Source organism: Eschscholzia californica, unplaced genomic scaffold (assembly GCF_041429995.1).
Source record: "Eschscholzia californica isolate CP2 unplaced genomic scaffold, dmEscCali1.0.p SCAF_3, whole genome shotgun sequence".
Classification (NCBI taxonomy): Eukaryota; Viridiplantae; Streptophyta; class Magnoliopsida; order Ranunculales; family Papaveraceae; genus Eschscholzia; species Eschscholzia californica.
In genome coordinates, this window is record NW_028238420.1 from 26,332,214 (window position 1) to 26,352,922 (window position 20,709).

Below are 20,709 nucleotides of genomic sequence, written 5' to 3' on the forward strand. Positions count from 1 at the left end.
AAAAATGGGAGAAAGACATACTAAGGGCATTTCGGTCATGTTGGTGACAATGGTACTGTAGTAATTTTGGTCAACATTAGTGCTCGTATGATAGTAGAGTCGAAGACGAATCCATCGACGAAAACAGAAGTGATCAAATCGGAGTCCATATGAGAAAGATATACCAGGTCAAAGTTGAGTCAAAAGCAGTTGACCAAAATCAAGCACAAAGAACTCCAAAACACATGGCGGGTGCACAGAACAGGAGATGCACGGTAGTGATGTGCGTGTGGTATACCTTCAAGCTTCAACGGGCGGCACTTGGAATTATCGTAGGACCTGCATCGCGCATCAGAGCTTCAATGTTCCTCTCAGCAATCTAGCGGACACGAAACACGGGCTTGCTAATCAGACGGTGGGAACATCTTTGTATATTGCTCGATGATACATAGAATCAGTTTCCTTAAATATCCAACAAAACTCCACGTCAATTGGGCCCAAATAATTGGAATCTTGCCATTTGTCCCACCTCTATTAAGAAAACAGAGAGAGAAAGCAGGATAAAGTAAATTCGTAGTGTGATGAATATATTTTAGAGAAGGGAGATTTTATAGGCAATGCCCAAAGCCGTTAAAGGCAATCTCGCTAAAGGCAATATCGAGTTTGGTTAAAGACAATGTGTGTTTAAAAGGCAATGCCTAAAAAATGTTTGACCTAACAACCTCATCGTCCGACCACCAATCTTGACTGTTTTTTTAATTCTTTGTTCATCTTTTTTTTTTTTGTTCACATCTTTCTCTAATCGCCTGGCGACAAGGTATTGTTAAATTGGATACTCCAACCTCAAGCCACACTTCACCCACATATCAATGATATCGTTGTTCACGTTGATAAGCTAATAAAAAAGTTCAATAATTAAAAGTTCAGAAAGTTCTCTTTCCATATCCAAATATGCTTTGTTGTACTTATTATTTATCTAATATGCTTTTGTTAAACTTTTTTTTTCATTTAATCTAGTTTGTATTTACAGCAAATACGATATGGTGTGTACCTCAAATACACTTTCTTCTCTCCATGTTGTTCCTTCTTTGGAGTTTAGTTTTCTAATAGATAGAGATGAGAGGGAACAAGAAGAAGGAAGGTGAGGAGAAGAAGATGAAGGAGGAAAGAAAAAGATGAAGGAGGATGAAGAAGGAAGAAGAGAGAGAAAAAAATCAGCCCTAAAAATAACATTGCCTTGAACCAAAATTGGTCATTATGAATTGACTAAGTCAATTTTTCAAAATAGATTGCCTTTAACAATAAAAGGGCATTGCCTATAAAATTTCCCTTTAGAGAAAAGCTCGGTTAGAGATGACAGAGATCGGATGAGATTATTTAGAGAGAGAATGGTGTGAAATAGAAAGAGATAGTTGGAAATCGTGATTTTCTTAGAGATGATATGGCTGGAGCTTCATAAAAAATGGAAAGAACAGAGAGAGATTAATGGAAGATATTTCTCTAACCTAAAGAGGATTTGATTGAGGATATGACAGGAAAGAGAAGCTGGTCGGTTCTATGAGATAGAAAGATTTCAGAGTAAAGAGAGAAATCAGATATTTGATTGAAGTGGTGATTGATAAGAGAGAGAGAGAGGATTTTTTTGGATTCTAATTTGTAAAAAGAGAAGGTTTAGAGAGAGGAGCTGCTGGAAGGAGTTGTTGATTTGGTTCTTCTTGTTCTATGAAGAAAACAGAGAGATAATAGAGCGCGGGGATCTTATCTTGGGAGCTGGGAATTTAGAACAGAAAACAGGGGTTGATCATCTTCTTGATCGTCTTCTTAGGGCTTCATTGAATATTAAGAAAGAGAGAGAAGAAGAAAAGAGACTAGTACAAGAGTATTCATCATAATTTCTCATCAGTTAATCTTCTTTTGAGAAACCAAAACAGAGTTTATCTTCTTCTCCAACCAAAACATAGTAGTCTTCATCAATTTTTCATTGTCTCTTTTTCTTTGTGAGAGAGAAAAGAGAGTGAATAGAGAGAGAGATTATTTTGGTTTAGAGAGAGAGAGAGAGAGAATTTGTAGAGAGACAGAGTAACAAACAGAGATTAATTAAAAGGATTATCTCCTTCTTCATCTTCCTGGCTGACTTCCAGAAATTATAGAGAGATAAAGAATAGTAGCTTGGAGGTTTAATTTTTGGGTAGTACTTCTCTGTTTGGAGCATAAAATATAGGAAGAAGAAGAGTTTTCATCATCTTCTTCATCATATCAACAAGGAGACTCTTATTTGGTTATCTCTACCTCTCATTTTTCCTATTAATCTTGATTTTTGTAATGAAATCCTTTATGCTCTCTTTGATGATTATGTGTTGCTAATCTCTTTGTCTAGGATTTTGGATGAAGTGTGGACTATGTATGATTCATGGACTTACATTTTGGTAACTTAAGTGCGTAATATGCATTGATTTCTTTTCAAACATGTTCATGATTTGAGTATTGTATCGAGTTGATTTATCATGTTTAGAGTAACATCTTTAATGGTAAATTCTTCTTAGGCGATAATCAAGTATTGAAACGTGTTAAATCTTTCATTGCTTATGCTTCAAAATTCTTGATCCATCATGTATAGGTTAAGTTCTTTAAGATGGATACTTGATGATTGATAGGTAAATAGTTAAAATCGTTAAAGAGTTGATGTCATTGATTCATAAAGATAAGAGATTCAGGTCCATCTTTATTCAAAAAAAAAAAAAAAGTCCATCTTTGTTCATGGTTAGAAAGGATTCGAAACCCTAGACTGCTCTCCCATTTGAATTCATTTCCGTTATCTATTTTAGTATTTTATTATTTTATCACCAAAACCATTTTGCAAAAGAAAACATGCTACTTCTAAGTTTTAGAATAGGTTTCACGTAGTCTCCGTGGATCGATCCCTGTCTTACCGGAATTATTACTTGACGACTGTATACTTGCGGGTGGTGACCTTTAGGTGTACCCTTTCAGGCCCATCAGAAGCTTTTTCTCTAAAACCCTCTCTCCACTAACTTGTAAATTGTGAGAGAGATGAAGTTTTCTCTTGAGAAAAATCCAACCCTTTTTCTGAACTCTAATGACTCTTATATAGAGAAACCCTAACAGGAGACTCATTCAAGTTAGGTTTCAATAAGAGTCCTAAAAAAGGAAAACTGTCAGAACCTTTCTGACTCGAAACCCTAATGGGTTTACTTAAGTGCCTTGGCCGACCATATCAGCTCCTTTATGGGCTTGATATGTCCGGCCCATTGCTCCCACACGGCCGACCCTGGGTTGCCCCTACCGGGTGTGATCCGAGCACCCACCCAGTTGGCTTTGCACTTTTCCGGGTTCCTTTTCTGGACCCGATTCCATCTATCTTTTTGGCACTATCAGACTTGATCATATCCATCTATAGACAAGCTCCCATGAGTCAACTCTCTCCGATCAAGCTACCACTCTTTGGTGTAACCCGTTGTAGGATCCAGTCTATGTTAGCCGCGGAGTACTGAAGTGATCCGACGAGCATAAACGGCTTCTAGCTAAGCATTACGACCCCTAATTGGACCGGACTAGATGATCTTTCGAAGAAAGTCATCGTTATCCTAACTGACAAATTGTATGCATTGACACCTTGGTCGAAGGACATTCCTTCGGAAGGACATCTCCTTCAGACCGAAGGACTATATCCTTTAGTCTTCCACTTGTACTTAGAGCAAGTGCAATACTCGATTCCCATGTCACTTCGCATCTCATTTGATACGTCATACCTTTTCAGACTTTTTTGATCTGGAGAACAACTGTCAAGGCTAATGATTAACTATTAATCCATTAGAGTACGACAGTACATTTTCAGTCGCTTCTCCTCAAGTGGCCCAGAGATACCAATCCTAACCTAGTTAGGAGAACATAATCCAGTCTTGTACTCCCACTTAACTTCATGTCTATCATGTCATTCCCAGTAATCCACTTTTATAACCTCCTTTCACGACAAAACATTTGGCGGTACCAAAGTTTGACACTCCTTACATAAGATGAGTAGAACACTCATGTTTAAGGAATCTTTCCAATCTTACCTATGAGAGTTCATGACGTATTTCATTACTCATTGAAGAATTCTCATGTTGGGTTATCCAGTGTATATTCCCAGTCATACCCCTATGTAATTGACTCGAATTCACAGTTCGTATAGCCCATGAAACTGCGCTATCAGCCAATTTCTCATGCTAGTCTTCGTAAGTCATTGTTGTCCATGTAATATGACCTGGACTAGGGACTTAATAATAAATCTATTTCAAATTCACTTAGTAGGGTTTCATTTACAAGATCACGTATCTGATAATCCTACTTGGAATGCTTCACTATACACCAAGATTTAACGATGAAATAAGTAAATTATTTCTGATAATAAGAGTTTGTAAAATTGAGCCTTCCCGTGTAACTCCTTACACCCCCAATTTTAGCAGTCTAAGCTTTTCTCGAAAGTTTAATGCCTATGACCCTAGTATGACTTCCATACTTAGTCTAAGGTGACAGTTTAGTTAGTAGATCTAATGTATGTGGATCTTGCTGGTTATCATCCAGATGATAATCTTTAGTATTTCAATACTAAATTAAAGCTTCTAAAGCTTTAACTATTTTCTTTTATTCATAGAGTTTGCAACAGTCTCTTCTTGGAACCTTTCCAGCTTACTGTTGTTCTTCCAAGTTAAGATTGTCATCTTGGTCTGGAAGTTTGCAACATATGACTGTTTTGTTTTATTTCCTTGCATTGTACTGAGCATCTATCGTAAGTCTTTCTCAAGTACTTTATAATAATTCTTAGGTGCTATCTAGATCAGCTATCTAGATTTGATTGGTGATGACCATAAATACTCCAAGTATTTAAGATGTCAAGGTGAACGCTAATCATGTCTAACAAGACCGATCTTATGCTTTCAGCATAACCATCTTTTCTCATGCATGCTTGTTCATCGTAATAACTCGAATTCTGAATCTTGCCAAGCTATGTTTCTCGAGACTTGGGTAGAATTACTCTTCTTGAATCTTTCACATTAGACTTTTCAAGACTTTTCTTGAATAAGTCTTATCATCTTGTCGATCTATTCCTATAGATCTTTGATGCCCAAAAGCCTTTCACCTTTGTGTATGGTCCTTTTTATTGAGTCAGTTCTAAACTGTTTTTCAACATCAGAATGTTGATCTTAATCTCTAGTATGTCGTCTACATACCGGACCAAAGAAAACTGGGTCACTCCCACTAACCTTCTTGAACTATCTGAATTCAAGATTTCTCTTCATTCTTAAAGAAACCAACTTTTGATTACTTTACAGAATCGAAGATTCCTACTCCTACTTGCATGCTTCAATCCTTCGATCGATTTCTGAAGCTTGCAATTATCACCAGCGTTTAAAAGTGTTAACTTCCTCTAGGATGTGTCACGTACACATTCTATTTGCTAGTGTTTAATCATTATGGTCTCAAGCGTCACAACTTGAGAGATGGTTTTTTCGTGGTCTATACCATGAATTCTGTGACCTTCTTTCTTAGTTTTGCTCTGGGAAACACCAATGTTTCCATCCTTGTTTGTTTTCACTGTGAAAAACCTATTTGTACTTAACAGGAACTATTCCTTTTAAGAAAATAGATCAAGTTCCAAACTTGATTTCAGGCATGGAATCCATTCTGGTCTTATGACTCCAAGACATATTTCAGAGTGACTTCGTAATAACTTTTGTGTAGGTAGCTCATTTCTTCTTTAGTAGGATTTAGTCCTCTGAGACAGATCTATGAGCCTTCAAGGCCTACGAGAGGTTTGAACAACTTTGAGACGCTCTCAACTTCTTGAGGGCTCTTCTGCGAATCTAATTCGACTTACGCGGAAGGATCTTTGAGATCTACTATCTGTACCTCTATTGCCATATCTATCGGCTAGAATAGATAGGAACCACAATTTCTTACATTCGTATACCACCGTTGTTTTGTAATACCATTGTCAGTTTGTTGCTCTTATCGAATTTCTTCGATATCTAAAATTTCTCCCACTTGTCTTATTGGAGTAACTTTTATTTCAAGCAAGACACATCACGAGCAACAAATTTTTGTTCTCTGATGGATTGTAGAAGAACCCATATGATTCTTTATCACATAAAGAAATACTTTGTCTTGTGTGCAAACTACCCGTAAACCTCCATTCCAAATCCATAATCCTATGGTGTCTTTCAGCTTTAGACTGAAATGTGGTTAGGTCTGACAAACAACCATGTTTGAGAATATATCCTCGAAAGTGTTGGGAACATTGGCCTATACCCATCATTAATCGACTCATGTCTAACATATTCGATCACTCCCACTGGACTCATCACCCATATGATGTGTTTGTTGGAGCAAGGTGAGAAACTATTTCTCACCTTCTTTGATGGTCATCAAATTTTTGACTTAAATATTCATCATCTTGATCTAATCGAATGACTTATATTTTCGCTCAAGTGGATTCTGGTTAACTTCAGTTAGTGTATTAATAGTTTTACATACATCCATATGTATGAAGACTATTAGTTCACTAGTCATATCCTTCTTTCGAAAAGGTGACTCTGTCAAATAGTCCTTTTGAACAAAATTCACATGAATCGTATGATTCTAAATCATTGGACTTATAAGTCCATCCCATTGGATCTTCCTCATATGTCTTATGCGAATTTGGCGCAATGACAAAACTAGAGTTGACCGGTTTGAATCCTTTGATTGTAGCCTCTAGTATCATTGTTAACGTTTCAGTTCTCCTAGAACCGTCTTTGTTAATTTAACACTGGTTTAAAATATTAGATGTTTCTAGAAGAACATAATAACACTTATTAAGGTCTAAGCTAGATCAGTGTCCAAAAGAAGACTCTGATCCAATTCAGCATCCTTAGTAATCACTTGCTTCTGCTCCCTCTTGGATCTTTTCTCCTTTTGGTCAAGTATGTAATTCTCTTGAGCTCCTACTGAGCTGCACATCCGGTTTTAAACACCTGATGAAGGAAGTCTACTATACTTGCCAAACTAACTCTTTTTATAAAGATACAAGAACCGGAATTCTCAATTCCGTTTCTTTGTCTTCCAGGTACTTAGGGTAGTTTCTTGTAATGGCCTAGCCATTGCTTTTAAAACTCTGACCCTTATGCCTTATGAATCATAAGAACTCTTCTTATATTCCTTTGGTTGCTGAATCTTAAGAACTTGTTTCTTAGATTCAAACGTTCCTCAATGTTCTTTTCAGTTGTCTTCACAAACTGAGGTAACAACGAACATTGGAATGGGATATTCTCAGACATTTTCTTTATTTCGAATTCGAGAGCGTTTCTCGGATTCTAATCCAATCAAGGAAATAAGTTTCGTTTCATTCCTTATTGAGAAATAAACGAAGCTTAGAAAACTATTTTCTAATAGTCATATATAATCTACATTAAAAGAAGAAGCAAAATCCTAAAACTTATTATCATAGCAAAAACACAGTTTTGCCACATTATTCACTGAAAACCATCCCCTGTTGAATAATGCGATTCCGAGACCCTGTTTCTTTGAGGTTAAACGTACTAGGGCACTTCCCTTAACCCTTCGTCCTGGGTGAGTAACTCTTTACTGGTCATACTCCTATCGCTGTTGGTTGATGAATAACACGATGATGTGTTCAATTCATCCTTTGCCTCGAAATCCAAAAACCTTTTGTTGACTCGTTGAGAATAACCAATTACACTTGTAGACCTCTTCATAGCTCTAGCTGTACTGTCCCGAGGTAAAAGATGGCACCCTGCGGAGGCAGACCCACCATCGATGAACAAGGGCTCAGCAGATTCTGGGTAGGCTTTACTCAAAATTCTTTTTGGGGACTTTTGCGTAATTTATCAAGTATGTGTTACTGTGAACTCTATCGTAACCATTCGTGACTTTAATATGTAAAGTTTATGTGAGTTTGCATAAGGAATTAATTAGTTCCTAGTATAACCCCTAAAAGATCTAATCTTTTAGGTTACCTCTTGTTTGCCTATGGTTCGTTTGGATTTACGTCCTTGAACCTCCATTGATTACTCCCACTTGAACCATGATCTCATCATTGGGTTCATCAATGGATCTTATGACCCTATACTCTAAGTACTATTCTAGCACATACTCACTTGTTCTTAAAAACAAGAGTCGATTACTTATATAAAGGCAATACTATTCTACGCATTCACATATACATACATACAAAATATGACATTCATAAAATAAAGTATGTATCCTAGATTCGTTTCTAGGTTCGCTATTTGTGGGAAATTGTGACATCTCTATGTCTAACAGACTTTTAGGTTTATTTTTGTAAAATATGAACTAATACACGTTATGCTTCTTCCTTAATGATTTCTAAAATCGATTCAAGGAAAACTCTGTTTAGGCCTCAAACGGCCCGGGTCAATGTCGAAAAAATTTAGTTGGAATCGGGAGAAGAATCAGGAAAAAGACCGAAAAACTCCCACTCGGGTCAAGGCGCATTAAGGCCCGAGTCAAACTCAAAAGACCCAAGTCAACCTCTTGGTCAAAGCCCATTGACTGAGTCTCGGGTAAGCCCAAGACCATTCTCGGCATGGGCCGGACATGGCCCAGGCCAGGGACGACATGTTCCAAACGTGCCGAGCCCCTCTGTCCAGACGCGTCCTAGCCCTAGGCAGGATGCGTCCTTATGTCCTAGACACACCCAGACGCGTCTAGACAACAACCCAAGAACGAGTCTCACGCTTGAGACGCGTCTTGACTTGTGGTCGCGTCTAAGTCAAGGTCACATCTTCTCAGACTCTAAGTTCGAGAAGACTGGGACCTATCCTGGTCCTAGACGGACTAGAATTGCTGGTCCATAAGATGGGAAGTCCTAGTCCGAGAAGGACTAGAACTGCTAGTTTAATAGGCTAAGGACGCGAGCTGGTCGCTAGGACGTGTCCTAGTCGCGTTCAGTTTTAAACACCTGATGAAGGGAGTCTACAATACTTTCCAAACTAACTTTGTTGACAAAGATACAAGAACCAAAATTCTTAATCCCGTTTCTTTGTCTTCCAAGTACTTAGGATAGTTTCATGTAATGGCCTAGCCATTGCTTTTAAAACTTCGACCCTTTGTCCCTATGAATCATAAAACCTCTTCTTATATTCCTTTGGTTGTTGAATCTGAAGAACTTGTTTCTTAGATTCAAACGTTCCTCATTGTTCTTTTCAATTATTTTCACAAACTGTGGTAATAGTGAACATTAAGAATAGGATATTCTCTGACGTTTTCTTTTGTTTCGAATTCGAGAGCGTTTCTCGGATTCTAATCCAATCAAGAAAATAAGTTTCGTTTTCTCAAGGAATGAACGAAGGTTGGAAAGCTATTTTCTAATAGTCATATAAACTATACAATAAAGAAAAAGCAAAATCCTAAAACTTATTATCATAGCAAAACACAGTTTTTTGCCACATTATGCAATGAAAACCGTCTCTAGATGAATAATGCGATTCCAAGACCCCATTTCTTCGAGGTAAAGCGTATAATGCGATTCCAAGACCCCATTTCTTCGAGGTTAAGTGTACTATGTGTCTAAGGCACTGCCCTTAACCCCGTCGTCCTGGGTGAGTAACTCTTTACTGGTCATACTCTTATAACTCTTGGTTGATGAATAACACATTTATGTGTTCAATTCATCCTTCGCCTCGAAGTCGAAAACCCTTTTGCTGACTCGTTGAGAATAACCATTTAGACATGTAGACCTCTTCATAGGTCAACCCATATTGTCCCGAGGTTAAAGATGGCACCCTGCGGAGGCAGGCCCACCATCAATGAATGATGAGACATGAAAATGTCCCATCTGAATCTCTTAACTCGGGTTAGTTAGTCCAGTTCGAGCGGTTACTCTGATGATTTGTTTGATTTTCTTTCTCAGGTCTCATTTACGGAGTTCGATGCGAAAACATCGTGATAAAGACATACTTGAGGGGCATTTTGGTCATTTTAATGACAAGGGTATTCTGGTCAATATTAGTGCTCATGTGAAAGTTGAGTCCAATACAAATATATCGGCGAAAGCGGAAGTGGAATCGGAGTCCGGATCAGGGAAATAGGGCAAGTCAAAATCGGGGTCAAAATCAATTAGACCAAGGCGTCAAAGACACATGGCATAAAACTGGACGTTAACTCGAAATTTCGGTACACTTCCGGGAGAAGTAAGAATCCACAATCCAGGTACACGTGGCACAAGTCGAACGGCACGGATGAGGTGTCCGTACACTGTTGGGAAGCATTGGCTGGCGCTCGGGATTTATTTTGGCTCCTGATTTGGTGCTTCACATGTAACAGCGTCAGTACTCCCATTTCACATCCGACGGGCACTGTAACTCGCGTGAAGATCAGACGGTTATGTGGTATTTGCTTCGGTGGTCCGCGCACCATCCTAGTGTCCCTCTTAATGGGTAGAGCCAACAGCTGGTGACGCGGACACCATGTACTCGTTTATGTTACCAAATCAAAGAGAGAAATCTTTCTCTTCTCTGTTTTCTTGAGATAAAAAAGGAAACCAAGAGAGGGAGAGTGAGATGGAAACCGAGAAGGAAAGAGGAGGAGCTAACCGAAGCAATATATTTTAGAGAGAGAAAGCTCTCGGATTTTCTTTCCATATGAAGAGAAAGAGATTACATGGAGAGAAGGAAAGAATAAAGAGGAGAGATCACAATTATTTTTGCTATATAGACAGAGAGGGAGACGAGTTGTGATATCTCTGGACGGCTAAAACAAGAAAAGAGACTCGGGTTTTGGAGGAGAAATAATTATCTCACGGCTAAGAGAATATCAAAACCGAGATCATCATCATCATCTCTGATTTCTATTTGGCTTTTCTCTGTAATTTTACTTTTTTTAGTGAAAGAAAAGAGTGATTGTAGAGAGAGTATTATAAAAGTTCAGAAGAAAATCAAAACCGAGATCATCATCATCATCATCATTTATCTTTCTTCTTTTCTTCTGTTTGTAATTCTTTTTAGTGAGAGAAAAGATTATTAAGAGAGAAAGAGAGAAAGAATTTCAAGAGATCCATAGAGAGAGAGAGAGGCAGAAACAGTAGAGAGAGAAAGTAAGTGAAGAAGACGAGAAAATAGGTGGGAAAACTATTTTCCCACAGAGAGTCCATTTCCGGGAAGACGAGAAAATTGTTTTCCCTGAGGGTGCGTTTGGCAGAATCCTGGGAAAAACAGAAGGAAATCATTTCCCTAGGGCCCTGTTTGGTTTGGGAATAGCGAAAAAGTTAAGTTTTCTTACTCTTTTACTTATATAAATTTAAATGTTTATCTCTTCTAGCATGATTGGCTAAAATCTTGTCTATATAGGGTTTAGATGAAGTCCAAAATTAATTTTATCGATATGATTTGTTAATAATTTTTATTGTTTTTCATGATAAAATCTTCCGGATTTTTAGACCATTCATGGACTAAAATCTGAGTTATATAAAGAATTTGCTAATTAAATCATAACAAATCGTCGTTAGAATTTTTAGAAGGATGGATTCGAAAACCCTAGGTTCCCCTTTTCTGAATATCAACTTAAGAGTTATTTAAATTTTAATTGCTATTTTTTTTATAATTTGAAAAATATTACCAATCAAACCAAGTTAGATTCCAAGTTAAAATTAAAGTTAAAATTTAAGTTTGACTAAGTCTCTGAGGAACGAACCGTTCTTACCGGAATTTATTACAACTTGACACCAGTGCACTTGCGGGTGTAGACCTATTTAGGAAACTTTTTAGGCCCATCAAGTTTTTGGCGCCGCTGCCGGGGACTAAGTTTGAATTTGTCTTATCTTATTTCTATATTTGGAAAGTTTTGTTTTTGGTAAGTTTTTATTTTTGGACACTTTGACTTGCTTTTCCATTTTTGGTGTGTAGAAACGCGAAAGAGCGAAGGAAAAGGCGCAACAAGGAGAGGAGCTCAAGAAAAGAAATTTACATTTTATTTTTAGTATTTTTTTTATTTTTGGTGAGAGAGAGACTTTTAGACTTTCTAGTTTTATTTTGTTTTAAAGTTTTGACCCTAAATTGGAGGGCTTTATAAATTGTAACCGAAAACTAAAACGAAGCCTCGGGTTGGAACACTCACGGGAGAGTGGCCCGGGTCGTCTGCAAGGGTCATCGCCCATCTTGAACTGGAGGCAATTTCTCTAAATCACCCACGAAGCCCCTGTCAGTGGGTAATTGTGTGTTTTGTGTGCCTAATTTCTTTGATCAAATTGTTTAGTATAAGCATTCTAGTAAGGGCAATAACCCAATTAAAAGATAGGAGACGGATTTCATCACCGTTCTCTTGTCCAAATAGGTAACAAGATTCACGATCCTAAACCTCACCTAAAAAAAAACTAAAATCTGATTTAGACATTAGCCCCTAAGATTTTTGAGCTCATAGGATCTTTGAAACAATTCGGGGACTTAATTTTTATTTGGGCATTCCTAAAGGGAAAGTTCACTCAACTCTTTATAAGGTCGCCTCGAGAAGAGGAAATGTTACCAGGTTGGACGGCTATCACAACGTTTATCGTTGGTCGTCTCCAAGAGTGGTTTCACCGTAGTACTTGGACGGAGTAACCCTCGTAAACATTATAGTTCAAGCTTTGTTACGAAATAGGAGCTGTCTAGATTTGTAAGGTAAATCTGACCAACTAGTCTTTCGTCTAGATTTTGTTTAGGTTGCTTGGTGGAGTCAGACTGATTGTGTTTCCTTTCCTCTAGGGTCTTCGTAGTGATTCCTCGGTTTTCGATTTGAAAAAAAAAAAGTTTTGTTGAGAATATCCTTGGTCATTGGGCTCTAGTTTATGCCCGATAGATATCGTGATAAGAGAGGTTGTTTCATTAGTAGAGAAACTCATCTAAGTAATCTTCTAGCCAATCTCTCTTTGAGTGACACTATGGGTGAAAATCTAAACCAAGCCAGGGATGGAAATCCACCTATGACACTCAGGGATTAAATGAACCCTACTAGAACATGTCAACCATCATGCATATAGTTACCCCACTCCACGTCTCACTTCGAGTTAAAGCCGAGCATTATTCAAATGCTCCCACTCTTTCGTGGAGTTGAGAACGAGAATCCCTACCACCATGTTAGGGATTTTGAAGAAATCCGTGGGACTATAAGATTCCCTAATATGTCTGATGAAATAGTGTGGCTTAGGTTGTTCACTTTCTCTTTGAGAGAGAAAGCAAAATCTTGGTTGTATGCCTTACAACCTCATTCCGTCACCACATGGGAAGAATTAACCGGTTTATTCCTTTTGATGATCTTTCCCAAGCACAAAACCACCGCTTTAAGGCAAAGTCTTAATAATTTTGTGCAACAAGAAGGAGAGTCTCTCTACAAATACCTTGAGAGATTTAAAGAACTGGAACTACAGTGTCCACACCATGGTTATGAAAAGAGCAGACTAGTCCAATTTCTCTATGACGGACTAGACTATCCCACTACATCCATTATAGAGTCATTCTGTGGTGGCGGATTTACTTATAAATCCGTCGATGACTGCATGACGTTTCTAGAAGATCTAGCTGAGAAATCCCACCAATGGGAAACTTCTAGAGGACCTCCTACTAGGGCAAATCCTACTCCGAATAAAGGTGGCATCTATAGAGTTGATGAGTCCGAACTTAAACTCGCCGCCATGACGAGAAGGATAGAAGCCCTAGAGCTTGGTCAGCCTAAAGCAGTTAGGGAGGATCCCACTCAGGTCCTGAGTGTTGGAATGAATCTATCTCTTATCCGTTCTCCGTCTGTGGAGACCCATCTCATACAGGGAATAAGTGTACCCTATTCTTTGTTTCTGATGAAAAAGAGCAAGCTAATGCTCTTTATCTAAACTCTAGGAAAGATAATCGTCAGAAATATGATCCTTATTCGAACACTTATAATCCGGGTTGGAGAAATCACCCCAATTTTTCTTGGTCCAAGGGTCAAAATCAGGGTCAGGTTAGTAGTTCCATGAACCCTCCTGCTCCTGGGTTTAATGCTCCTAGGAATCCTTTTGCTCAAAACCAGAGTCAATCTAGTACCCAATATCCTTCTCAATACAATGAGTCTTTAGCGGAAACCATGAAGCAACTAGCTAAAACCCAAATAGAGTTTGCACAACAGACCAACTAGACTATACAACAGACCAACCAGGCTGTACAACAGACTAACCAGGCTGTAAGTAGTTTAAGAACCAAGGTAGGTCAACTTAGAGAAGCCCTTAGACAAAGAGATCAGGGTATGTTTCCTAGTCAACCAGAGCCAAACCTGAAGGGTAAACAGTCGATGGACCAGGCCAATGCAGTAACCACCCTTAGAAGTGGTAGGGTAATTGACAATAAGGTAGGAGTTCCCGAAGATAGTGAACTAAACTCTGAACAACCCAACTTACCAACTACTGTCCCTAGTAAAGAGCCTGAGAAGGCTCCTGAGTCTGAAGACCCACCCATTGTGCCTGAGTCGTATGTTCCTAGAGCCCCATATCCTCAGCGTTTGGTAGAACTAAAGAAGAAAACTCAGTTTGAGGAGATAATGGAAATGTTCAAACAGGTTAGTATTAACATTCCATTATTAGATGCTATTAAACAAATCCCAGCTTACGCTAAGTTCCTTAAAGACTTATGTACTAGGAACCGTAAGATGAATGTGCATAAGAAAGTCTTCTTGACCCAACAAGTGAGCTCTATTCTCCAGCAAACCCATCCAACTAAGTATAAAGACCCAGGAAGTCCTACATTACCATGTACCATAGGGGAACACAAGATCGAACGAGCATTGTTAGATCTAGGTGTCAGTGTTAACCTACTTCCTTACTCGGTTTACTTACAGTTAGGGTTAGGAGAAATAAAACCCACTTCTATAGCTCTCCAGTTGGCAGATCGGTTTGTTAGGCGACCACGTGGGATAGTGGAAGATGTTTTGATAAAAGTTGGTGAATTCATCTTTCCTGTAGATTTCATCATCTTAGATACTGAACCAGTTCGTGATACCCAAAACCAAATTCCCGTCATTTTAGGACGACCATTCTTAGCTACATCTGATGCTGTCATATACTGTAGGAGTGGACTTTTAAGATTGTCTTTTGGAAACATGACTGTAGAGATGAACATCTTTAAGGCTGGACTTTTCCCTGATGATGTTAATGATTTTAGCGAAATGAACCTAATAGATATGTTCGTTCAGGATTCTTTACCTGAGACCTTATCCGAGGATCCTTTAGAAACACTGTTGGCTCATTTTGGCTTAGACTTTGATGAGGAGGGAAGTATCAATGAGGTGAATGCTTTGTTGGATTCTACCCCATTACTGGATACTGATGAGTGGAAAGCAAAAGCTGAACCCCTCATTTTGTCCGCGCCAATGGACTCGCCAACTATAGAGACAAATCAACTATCATCCACCAGTGAGTCCAGTAGTCCTCCCATCCCAGAGTTGCTTCCATCCACAGAGAAACCACCTTCCTTAGAATTGAAACCCTTGCCTGACAACTTAAAGTATTCGTTTCTAGGCCCATCTGAAACTCTACCTGTCATCATTGCTTCTGAGTTAGAAAAAGAACAGGAAAGTAGACTGCTAGATGTCCTTAGAAACCACAAAGAGGCTTTAGGGTGGTCAATAGCTGATTTAAAGGGTATAAGTCCTTTTGTTTGCATGAACCATATCTACCTAGAGGAAGATGCTACACCGTCAAGGGAAATGCAACGTAGACTTAACCCTCACATGAAGGAGGTTGTTAGAGCTGAAGTCCTGAAATTGTTAGAAGCGGGTATCATATACCCTATTTCAGATAGTACTTGGGTCAGCCCTGTTCAAACTGTACCCAAGAAATCAGGCATTACTGTAGTCAAGAACGAGTCAAATGAATTAATACCTACTAGGATGACCACTGGGTGGCGTGTTTGTGTTGACTACAGGAAATTGAACACGGTCACGAGGAAAGACCATTTCCCTCTTCTTTTCATTGATCAGATGCTAGAAAGACTAGTTGGGCATAGCTACTACTGTTTCTTAGATGGATATTCTGGCTATAATCAGATCCCAATAGCCCCTAAAGACCAAGAGAAAACCACTTTCACTTGTTCATTTGGAACTTATGCTTATCGTCGGATGCCTTTTGGGTTGTGTAATGCACCCGCCACTTTTTAACGATGTATGATGAGCATATTTTCAGATATGGTAGAGAGGTTTCTCGAGGTCTTTATGGATGATTTTTCAGTCTTCGGTTCATCATTCGATCAGTGTCTGCATCACCTCACACTCGTGTTGGTTCGATAAAAAGAGAAGAACCTAGTTCTCAATTGGGAAAAATGTCACTTTATGGTTCGCTCAGGAATAGTCTTAGGGCATGTCATTTCTGAAAAGGGCATTGAAGTAGATAAGGCTAAAGTAGAGTTGATAAAAAGCCTTCCAGTCCCTAAAACGGTTAGAGATATGTGATCGTTCTTAGGACATGCTGGATTTATCGACGGTTTATTAAAGATTTCAGCAAGATATCTAGACCTCTTTGTAATCTTTTGGCAAAAGAGAACAAATTTGTCTTGGATGAGCCTTGTTTAGAAGCCTTTGAGAAACTCAAAATTCTGCTTACTTCAACCCCTATTGTCCAACCTCCCAACAAGAGTACTCCATTTGAGATCATGTACGATGCATCTTATTATGCCATTGGAGTCGTGTTAGGTCAACGTGAGAATAAACTTCTTCACGTTATATACTATGCCAGTAAGACGTTGAACAATGCACAGCTAAACTACTCTACCACTAAAAAAGAGTTGTTAGCTGTAGTGTATGCCCTAGAGAAGTTTAGATCATATCTCGTTGGGTCTAAGGTCATTATATTCTCTGATCATGCTGCATTAAAATATCTCCTTTCTAAAAAGGATGCAAAACCTAGGCTGATTAGATGGATACTACTGCTACAGGAATTTGACATAGAAATTCGGGACAAAAAGGGTTCCGAGAATTTAGTAGCAGACCACTTGTCTAGACTTGTAGTCGAGTCTGTAGAAGACAAGTTACCCATGAGAGAGAGCTTTCTTGATGAGCAACTTTTTAGTATCTCCCAATTACCTTGGTTTGCTGATATAGTGAATTATCTTGCTACTGGTCAAATACCCAAACACTGGACCAAGCAAGATCGTGATAAATTTATATCCGAGGTAAAACGGTTCTTCTGGGACGACCCATACTTGTTCAACTATTGTCCCGACCAGATCATTAGGAGATGTGTTCCTGATGAGGAACAATCCAAAATCATCTCCTTTTGTCATGATCATGCATGTGGAGGGCATTTTAGTGGTAAAAAGATGGCTGCCAAAATTCTACAATGTGGTTTTTACTGGCCGTCTATATTTAAGGATACCCATGCATATTGTTTGGCATGTGAACGATGCCAAAAGTTGGGAAGCATTTCACGTAGACACATGATGCCCCTTAACCCTATTTTGGTAGTTGAGGTCTTCGATGTGTGGGGCATCGATTTCATGGGTCCCTTCCCAAATTCATTTGGAAATTTGTACATCCTAGTTGCAGTTGACTATGTGTCTAAGTGGATAGAGGCGGTCGCTTCCAAAACGAATGATCACAAAGTTGTGATCACTTTCTTAAAGGAAATCATATTTTCACATTTTGGTACACCGCGAGCAATTATTAGTGACGGGGGCACACACTTTTGTAATACGCAATTTGAGCTTTTAATGAAAAAAATATGGTATTACCCATAAAATGTCAACCCCATATCATCCACAGACTAGTGGTCAAGTGGAGGTGTCGAATAGGGAGATTAAACGCATTCTGGAGAAAACGGTTAACACCAATAGGAAGGATTGGTCTTTACGACTAACCGATGCACTATGGGCTTACCGTACAGCGTTTAAGACCCCTATTGGAATGTCTCCATATAGACTAGTGTATGGCAGAGCATGTCACCTACCTGTTGAGTTAGAGCATAGAGCATATTGGGCTATCAAGCAATTGAATTTTTCGCTTGACAAAGCAGGTAAAGAGAGAAAGTTGCAACTCAGTGAGTTGGAGGAGTTGAGAAATGATGCATATGAAAGTGCTAGGTTATATAAGCATAAGATGAAAATGTTTCATGATAAAAATATTTTAAGAAAAACATTTTCACTGGGTCAGAAAGTTTTATTATATAACACACGTTTGTTTATCCTTATGGTGCGGTCGACATTGAACACAAAAATGGTAGTGTGTTCAAAGTGAATGGACAACGGCTAAAACCATTTTTAGAGATGTTGAACGATACAGAGGATGTTTCTATCGAAGATCCTGTCTTTCCAGACTGATCCGCTAGGATCAGTTTCGTCTGGCTGAAGACGTTAAACTTAGCGCTTTTTGGGAGGCAACCTATGCATTGGACTTCTGAATCTGGTAACATCTTTCCTTACATCCTGTTATTTTGGCATAGTCTTCAGAACATTGAGGATAATGTTCGGTTTAAGTTTGGGGATAGGGGATTGAATTTTTAGTCCTTATTTCAAAAATTCAAAAGGGTTCAAAATTTTTAATTTTTGGATTGAAAAGGCGAGTCTAGTTGTTTTTGCTTGTTAATAGTTATAGAGTCTAGTTGGTCGTACTATGCTTTTGCTGAAAGTTTTTTCACGAATTTCGAGTCTTGGAGTTGTTGTGCACTAGCCATGCGAGTGTTAGATAGGTGAAGAGTTGACTTTTCTGAGAGAACTTAATCGATCATTAGTGGAGACTTAACCTATGTGAGATTCTGAGCCTTTTCTTTTGTTTTGAGTGATCTCTTTTGTGATAACTCCGAGTAGAATGAAGAGCTACTCAACCTTGCAATATTCATTAGAGCTCAGTTGATCTCTTGAGTTCATATTTTACAACCACTAGGGATGTCATCAGGAAGTAAACCCTTCTCTTGTAGTCTGAGAAACTTGAAAGCAATGTCAACTAGAGGAAAATAGATCTCATCCATCATTTAGAACCCTGAGAATAAGACATGAAGCAAAGTGGAGAAAATTATACCCAAGGAAATTGTTGAGAAAGTAAGTTGTGTATTTTGAGTTGTATTACCAGAAGTGAAAAAAAAAGAAAAAAAAAAAAAGAAGAAAAGAAAAAAAGAAATAGAAATAGAAAAAGAAAAAAAGTGTTTGTGTAGTTTTGTTTAAGTGTTTATCCCTTGAAGTAGTTCTTGAAGATTTAAAGACGTCGAGTTCTCAGGAGTTCTAGTCACGTTATCATTATAGTCTATTGACCTCTAGGAAGCATTGTTAGATAGTTGATCAGGTGAGAAGAGTTGGTAAGCTTCCCTATTCCGTATTAGTGGTTGTTTCTTTCCTATGAGATCAGTCGTTTATCAAAAATTTTAGTCTGTCTTTTGTAATGTGTTGAGTTTTTCTTCATGCTCATACTCGCACATTGAGTAAAACATTTCTGAGTGACTTAACTTTTTGAGTGTATGACCGTGAGGCAGTAGTCGAGGCGAAATGTATTGAGAAGGTAATCGAGGTCTTGTCTGTTTGGAACCGAAATGATACTCATATTGGCTGGTCACGTGCACTTCGAGTCTTGATTACTAGAGAAGGGATTTTCAGCATTTGCATGGTTTGATTGACTTGGATTTCATTTCTATTAACTTTCGAAAATCTACCGGATAACCATTTTTAGTCCTTGTCACATTTAGACCCTTCTGAATTTTCGAAATTTTTGAATTTTGTGGGTATATTCACTGGAAGCCCTCACGAGACAAAACTCGTCCTCCAGGGCAACTTGGAGGTTTAACGGCTTGTTGCACGTGCTAACTGCAATCGTGATTCCCTACGAAAGTGGTGAACTGGGCTTAGTTTTATTTTTCTGTTTGCTCGAGGACTAGCAAAATCTAAGTTTGGGGATGTTTGTGTAGGGATTTATACCCTTATACTAGTGTTTATAGCGGATAACGACATCTAATGTCTAACACTAGTATCCCCAAGATCATCATGCAAAACTAGTAATTAAACTAATGGAGATAGTAGATTACCTTAATCGCTTTTCCCTCGAACTAATTGAATTGATTAAAGAAGACCAAGAGCTTCAAGTGTAGCTCCTCTACTTGGGACACGAGTAATCAACTTGATCTCCCACCTTGTTGTATAGCTAGCACACCAATGGTGGTTGGAAAGAAGAACACCTTCTTCTTTAACTAGATAGATAGTAATGGGAATTAGCTCACTTTCTCCTCTCTACTTGATGTGGTAGAGTAAGAAAGCTTAGAGAGAAATTCCACCCCTTATTCTCTGCCCTAAGAGTGTTTATATAGAACCCTAATAAGAATGCACCTCCTTTTAGGTTTCCCAAAACACCCTTTAGAATAAGATTTAGGGAAATAGTCGAAAATAGCAACTATTGGTATTTTCTCAATTCCCTAAGGATATGACGTTCAAACCCAGCCAAAATTGGCATATTTAATGTTCATAACATAAGGAAACGTCACTCCAAAAATCAGCCCAATCCGAGCCCTAGAAGTGCCCGAATCGGCTAAGGCCCAAAAACACTGTTTTTGGCCTTTTTGTACTATCTTTGCCTAATTCCTTTTTAGGCCTATGAGATATGTTTATGGGACACTCCCATGATTATATCTCACTCCCACTAGTCATATCCTAGATCAATTTGACACTCTTATGTGTAACTCGTTGTAGGATCCGATCGAAGTTAGCCGCGAATTACTTCGTAATTCGACGATCGTAGTTG

At 38.5% G+C, this 20,709-nt stretch overlaps 1 protein-coding gene across 1 annotated transcript; it reads left to right on the forward strand.

Moving 5' to 3' along the window:
• The first annotated feature begins 14,649 nt into the window (after nucleotides 1–14,649).
• Nucleotides 14,650–15,931, forward strand: LOC147549234 (uncharacterized). Its single transcript, XM_086666282.1, is given in 3 exon segments — nucleotides 14,650–15,363; nucleotides 15,418–15,885; nucleotides 15,887–15,931. Coding segments are annotated over 3 exon segments (1,227 nt in total).
• The last annotated feature ends 4,778 nt before the right edge of the window (nucleotides 15,932–20,709 follow it).